Here is a 6323-nt window from a genome sequence, read left to right as displayed (position 1 = left end):
CAAGGGCACGCCTATGATTATAATATATCACATATTTTACTAGTGATTTTAATTTTCACTGGCAACTTCAACTTCATTTCAAAGGTCTGAAATTTTATTATATTTCAATTTCAAACCCCATCCCTACAGCTTTCTAAGCCAGATCCGTGGTGGCTGGAGACCTGGCAGCATCCATGTAAATCAGCCAAACTACAACCTTGGGTGCACATATGCGCCAGGTGCCATTAATCCTTGGCCACTGTAGGTTTGTATCGACCGGACATCAGGGTATCGTCAATCCTAAATACTAAATTAGCCATACAGCTTACGGTGTATTGTTGTGTTGCGAACCATTAAGATCAGGCGAAAGATAGCCCGGTCACAAATTCTTACTCCGCTAACGCTTCTCCCAGGTTTTATTTTATGGTGTTTCATTGGCGCTTCAAATCAACGGCTGTATTAACCTGAATCTACAATTGTAGTATTGAAAACTGTAGCTTTTGTTATGCAGCCACAGATTCAGCTAAAACATTCCCATGGTAGCGAGCTCAGACTACCAATGACTTTCAATGCTATATAATCGTTTAGGACGATGGCATCGAGGGAATTAACTTTTTATATCCCAGATTAAACTTACTTTAATCAAATACCAAAGCACTGCCATATTTCAATTACCTAACATGACAATATCACTGACTTTTTAAAGGAGATGCCAAGGACATAACGTGTCTTTAACGACAACAGCCCAGCCAGGGATTGTAGCCGCAGATTGCATCGCAATAGCGGCCAGTAAAACGAGGATTACAGTCCCAATGGCTGTAGCATGGGCCACCAGGACAGACAGGAGGGCATTGACCGCGCAACGAGTCGTCCACTTTGGACATATCCATCGGGGTAGCCAATGTTGAGACACCTAAACCCAACACATAGAGAACCAATAAATTCTGCATGTTGGTAAGTGCACACTAAAAAACAGTTAGAATATTGAGGCATAGAGGTGAGAGAGCTGCGTAGACCACAGTCATGCAAGGTGAGTTGGTAGGTAAACTGGAGTGAATTAGGGCACTCTACCAATCGTTCAAATGCTGATTCAAAGCAATGTTCCACATTAAATACGGTATATGTAGAGAACTGTAGTTAGTTGAAATACAACCAGAAGTGTGTCCAAATATGTCAGGCAAGTCTTTATCTGGTATGATAAAGTAGAATTCTACAAGTCTTTGCGTCATGAATGACCAAATTCGGACGTTTAAACTCAAGCCGACAGGCCTGGAATGGCCTCAAAGCCTAAGGGAAAAGTCACCTGAGCTGTCATACCCCCCGGATTGCAATAAAAAGGAATATAGGATGGCTCGAAATGCCCGGTTTGAAACACGTTAAAGGTGCAAAAAATGAGTTGAGACTATGGTAAATACAAGAGGGATGGTGTACTATGAACGCCTAATAAAAAGAAAGATTTCATCTCATAATAGTTCAGAGTGCCCTGATACCACTACGTGGAAATATAATTTCCATTAACTGCTTTCCCAAGCGGTCTTAGGTGCGGTTGTGCCGATTCTTTCTTGACCAGATAAGCATCACTGATATAATAGCAGCCAAGAAGTTTTGAACCACTCCTTGGTTGTGTTTGCGACTTGGTAGCTATGTTATCCATGGACGACTGTCGTGCGTCAAAACTAATCGTATGACTACGGCTGTATCTGATGACATGGCTCTGATTATAAATCGACTAGATATATAAGTGCAGTCCATACAGAGTAATAGTGGCTGCGCTTTCATTATTTTTAATACTGTTAACAAGGCAAATTGCTCGGGCTACTTCCATGTGTCCAGACTGCTGAATATTATCAGCCAGGCCTAGGTATGAAGCACTCAATTCGTCCCTGATGTATTATTTATTTATTTGCGAAGCAGTATATACTCTTCCGGAAGAAATTGCTTATCGCGGAAAGAATCCAGAATGCAAATCTGCCTAACCCAGCTATCACTCTGGGTAGCTTTTGCTTCGTGTGCTGTATTGAAGAATAATGACTACGACCTCAGTCACCTGAACGATCATGACCATGATGTCAATCATCAGCTTTTTTGCAAACCTGGTCCTGTCTGTATATACAGAGATTGCTGGCGAGGACAGTATCGGGGCTCATTTGAATGCCTTGGGCCTTGGGATGCTTGTGAAGGGTGTGTTGTTCAAGGTCGTATGTCATACGTGTGCTGTGGAACGAGTCCAATCTATACTGAAGACCCACCAATCCGGATTGAACCAGGTCGATGTTGTATCGGTGTAGGCTGCAACCCAACCTGCTAGGACCGAAATTGATAAGATGTTCATGTAGGATTTCGGGAAAGTGCTACACTGGGGTTGGGGTGGCCATCGCTTAAGATGAATATTTGTACTTTTTGTTCTTGCGTTATAATTAGTGCATCATAATATGAGTAGGTTTAGTGATTTTCAGCTCAACATCGTTGCTGTAGTGGGGCATAGTATACTTCTTAGCCAAAAGTTTGAATACTCGCGCTAAGCAGATGGTGGGTATAAAAAAGAACGTTCGTTGGCGTGCCACACCCCGGGAGGTGAAAGTTGGCAGTGGGAAGTAGGTGAGGTCTCCATGTACTAGCCACGCTCCGAAACTCTTAAATACCCGCTTGCAGTACCATGCCAGCATGTTCGCGCCACCAATAACAAGCCAAACCATGTCTCAACATACGATTTGGTAGGATTTGATTCACTGTGGACGGGTGTTTTGAGTTGGCAGGTGATGGAAATTCCAGACGTTCCAGGGCTGACTGGCAACTTCCCACAGTCTCATAACAGCCCATGATCTCACCAAGTCAGACTAGGCTCCAAACTTGGGCAACAAGTAATTTATGACCACTGTAGAGTAGGCTATCCCGGAATTGTGGTTTCTGAGAGCATGGCTGTTGAGAAGGCCGATCTCCCTTTCAGAACTGATGCCTGTCAGTCACCTAGAGAAAAACTAATCCATGACTGTAATTCAACATTTCTATTCACCTTTTACATACCATACGATCTTAAAGGTGCCCCACTGCAGACCGTATGCAATTTATACCGGTGCTTGGGCCTACGTGCATTCTTCCCGATTAATTATAGCCCGAATGTAGCCCGTCCCTTACCCTTAAGCAGAGCGTTGTTCCTGCACACACGTGGAAATATCTCCGCATCGCAATTAGCTATGTACGAATTGTACGTGTAGCTTCGGTGGAGGCGGATCCGGCAGCAACTAACAAACCAGTCTGCAAGACTGCACTTCTTGATATCAACGGCTCTGGACCATCGTTGCTTCCGCAAAAGTCTAGGCAGTGCTGTGTCCCCTTTAGGCTTTGACTTTAAGCTGCACCCTATCGCACCGCAACGATGTGCTCGGCTCGCCATGGGCTAATCCGAAGTTTACCTAAAACCAACTGCAAACTGCCAAATTCTCGGACAAAGTGCAGTAGTCCAGAATAATCTAGGCTGGCCTTGGCCTCTCATCAAGCCCCGTCACTCCCACGCGCGCAAAAAAAAAAAAAAAAAAGAGAAAAGAAAAAGGCAATCAGACAAGTATGAACGATCGGTTAAGTCATGGATTACGCGCGACTACATCATTCTTGAAAATATGCTTTTGCCGCTGGTGAGACCCGTGCGAATATTTATTCCAGATCTCAAGGCACCCCGGAGAGCTCGGTAGCAAGCGTGAAACTGGTTCTGGCGATACCGCCTCCAAACAACTCTTGGGATTGTCCATTTCCATTTCAAAAATGAAGACTATCTGTACCCTCGCTGTTTTTATCCTACTCCTTGGTACCGATGCAGCTGAGTATGGTGCTGCTGAAAAAGTCGGCTTCAATCTTCCGAGAAATGGCATCTCTGTAACTGCCTGTAAGAACTACTCATGCATCTGGCCCTGAAGTGCTGAGGAATGTAACATGTTATTAGTGAATGGCTTGATCGGACACCAAGCCTTCTGTGGTGGCTGGGAACCACCATATTACTGCGGTAACCTTTGCGGTAGCCTAGGGTATAGGTGCTATCAGTGTACCGCGATCGACTGTCGGTGCCTCAGGTTTGGCTGCTAAATGAAGCCAGCTCCTGAAAGGTCGCCCATCAGGTTGACAAATGTGTTCTACAGTCGGGCTCAAAGCTGAGTTTTGCGGTTTAGATAACAAGTCTGATAGGGTTCTCTCGAAACTTGATCATGGTGGCAATGCCAATGTCTTGCCTTGTACGAGAAAGCCTTCAGCAAAAGGGTCTGGCCTCAACGCTTGATGTTTAATTAGACAGTCCGCGTATCCTCTCAACCGTTTGCAGGTTTGTCGTATGATTATACTAGCATTTTTAGGCGCTCCCATGACATGCAGTTGAGCACTTGTCTATTGTTGCACATTTAATTATACTTTTTTTCGTATTTCCGCAAGCGGCGGTTGCGCTTTTTCATCAAGATCGGGACGAACAACGTACCCCAAGTAAACGAACGGTTACAATATCACGCAACTGCAGGAGATGCCAGTTTAGGCCAAGGTTCAGAGAACCAAGGTCACGCGTTATATTCCTACCTATCACAAAACTCATCCGATAGTGAAACAATCCGAAATAACTGTATTTTATTTTGATGATTCACCAGGTTTATGACTGCCAAGTCCCAAAGCTTATGCAAAGACTAAACCTGGGCTATGGGTTGAGTCTTGGTTCCGAGTTTTCGACCTAATCCTGGTTCCTGGCGCAGTCTATGTGAAATGTTAGATAAAAGATAGAAAATAATAGGAAGCGGGTAGGGTTTAGGAAAGCCTAGATTGGTCAAAATCCGGTCCAGCTCTAGTGTGTAGAAGTTACGGCCCGGACGAGGGAGGTTCTATAATGGTTGGCCTACCGGTCACTTGCGGTATTGAATAGTAAGTAGGGCCATTTGGGCTTTCTAGGTAGATAGGCGCCCTGTGAAAATAGGAACTACTTATCCTTTTGCTAATAAATTATATTTCATATATTTGCTTGTCGAGACTTTATACTTTTATATTAAACTAGTCGGTCAAAAGTCTGAAGGTACCCGAAAAAAGCAGAAGAATGCAACGAATTCAAATGATATCGGTCTACAAACTGATTCTATTGAAACCTTATATTAATGTTCTATATACCAGCCATGTGCCCTATAGGGCTTAAATCGAGCGCGTAGGCCGGCCATTCTAGGGCCTAGATCCCGTGGGATTCAAGCCAGCCCTGCGCCTCACCTTCCTTCTACCTCTATAACTACAGGGGAAAAAGTCCGTTTGCTGTGTGCAGTATAACACGTTTATTTGCTGTCAAGGATCCCTTCTAAGGACAGAGATGAGATCCGCGACTGGCTGCGGTACCCAATCGTGACGAACCACCGCGTTGGTCAACGAAGACGGAAGATCTTTATTAATTCTTAACATAGACCAGCCAACCATCCGTGATCCTCCATCATACCACTAGAGAATCACTCTTGAGTTTCAATCATTATAAAGTCACACTTAGTGCCTTCCTTGGATTGATGGCTCAAGATTTCCGGTGGCATTGTCGCGTCTACTCACCCGTTAGCGCCATTCCCGGCCATAGTTGCGCCCGAACCAAGATGTTAATTAATTCCAAGGTTCATCACAGAGGCAGCCAATCATTATTAAAAATGAAAACTGCAACAGCAAGCGCGTAATCATATTAGGTGACCTCTCTAGTCACTGATCAGACAACACTCCAGCCGCATTTGTCTAGACCTGTATTATCATTGTGATACAAGTATTTGGCGATATTCAATGTTCGTTGTCGATCTTGAACAAAGGCGCCATTTTCACGAATTGATGCGCTTGGCTTTTGTGTGAGGTATACCGTATCGAATAGTCTGCTTCACCACTCGCTACGGCCATTTGCGAAAGCCCGATGCTCATTGGAGTCTCGAAACCCAGGTGCATAGTTCTGGCTTGAGGGGGGGGGCGACAAGCCTCTGTTCTCTTAGAACGGCTTGTAGGATGATGTTGATCCTAACTCTAGAAAGCGCCTCATTCTCGAGGCTTCCCTCGGTCACAAAATCTAGATCCTTCAGGTCCTCGACTACATCAATGATCAATCAACATGCCCTTCATATCATTCCAGTCAGGATAGCTTACCCATTGTTGTGGGAATTGGGATTTCCCAGAATGGGAAGTCTATAAACACAGGGGTCTTTGGAATCCTGAAGAGGGTTTCCACATCCTCCATAGTTATGCTGCCGTATGCTATGGATATCTTGCCTTTCTTCAAATCCTCTACGGCATTATCCGAGTCTCGTATCAGTGACTCTAACCCAGAAGGGGTGGGCGGATCAAGGTTGGGTCGATCGAACCGGGGCGGAGAT

The 6323-nt window shown here is 44.7% G+C and overlaps 3 protein-coding genes across 3 annotated transcripts; 2 read left to right on the top strand and 1 right to left on the bottom strand.

Annotated features, from left to right (window-relative positions):
• Positions 1-1770: 1770 nt before the first annotated feature.
• BDV27DRAFT_139727 (uncharacterized protein) lies at positions 1771-2352 on the top strand. The gene is made up of 2 exons (XM_032069510.1): positions 1771-1840; positions 1894-2352. Exon 2 carries the CDS (start codon positions 1940-1942, stop codon positions 2285-2287), a length of 348 nt encoding a protein of 115 aa, XP_031920313.1. The 5' UTR covers positions 1771-1840; positions 1894-1939; the 3' UTR covers positions 2288-2352.
• A 1362-nt stretch (positions 2353-3714) lies between these two features.
• BDV27DRAFT_139726 (uncharacterized protein) lies at positions 3715-4151 on the top strand. The gene is made up of 2 exons (XM_032069509.1): positions 3715-3859; positions 3917-4151. The coding sequence occupies exons 1-2, from the start codon at positions 3739-3741 to the stop codon at positions 4054-4056; spliced, it is 261 nt and encodes an 86-aa protein (XP_031920312.1). The 5' UTR covers positions 3715-3738; the 3' UTR covers positions 4057-4151.
• A 1722-nt stretch (positions 4152-5873) lies between these two features.
• On the bottom strand, positions 5874-6187 carry BDV27DRAFT_164705 (uncharacterized protein; the record flags this gene model as incomplete). The annotated part of the gene is made up of 2 exons (XM_032073741.1): positions 5874-6040; positions 6097-6187. 2 exons carry the CDS (start codon positions 6185-6187, stop codon positions 5874-5876), a joined length of 258 nt encoding a protein of 85 aa, XP_031920311.1.
• Between the last annotated feature and the right edge of the window lie 136 nt (positions 6188-6323).

Source organism: Aspergillus caelatus (assembly GCF_009193585.1).
Source record: "Aspergillus caelatus strain CBS 763.97 unplaced genomic scaffold BDV27scaffold_517, whole genome shotgun sequence".
Classification (NCBI taxonomy): domain Eukaryota; kingdom Fungi; phylum Ascomycota; class Eurotiomycetes; order Eurotiales; family Aspergillaceae; genus Aspergillus; species Aspergillus caelatus.
Note: the sequence above shows the minus strand (reverse complement) of the source record. Positions and strands in the feature narration are given on the sequence as shown.

Excerpts from the sequence above, each read along its gene's own strand:
- BDV27DRAFT_139726 (XM_032069509.1), top strand. The coding sequence starts at position 3,739 with ATGAAGACTATCTGTACCCTCGCTGTTTTTATCCTACTCCTTGGTACC. Across the intron at positions 3,860-3,916 it reads TGGCATCTCTGTAACTGCCT|TGAATGGCTTGATCGGACAC; the intron begins GTAAGAACTACT and ends ACATGTTATTAG.
- BDV27DRAFT_139727 (XM_032069510.1), top strand. The coding sequence starts at position 1,940 with ATGCAAATCTGCCTAACCCAGCTATCACTCTGGGTAGCTTTTGCTTCG.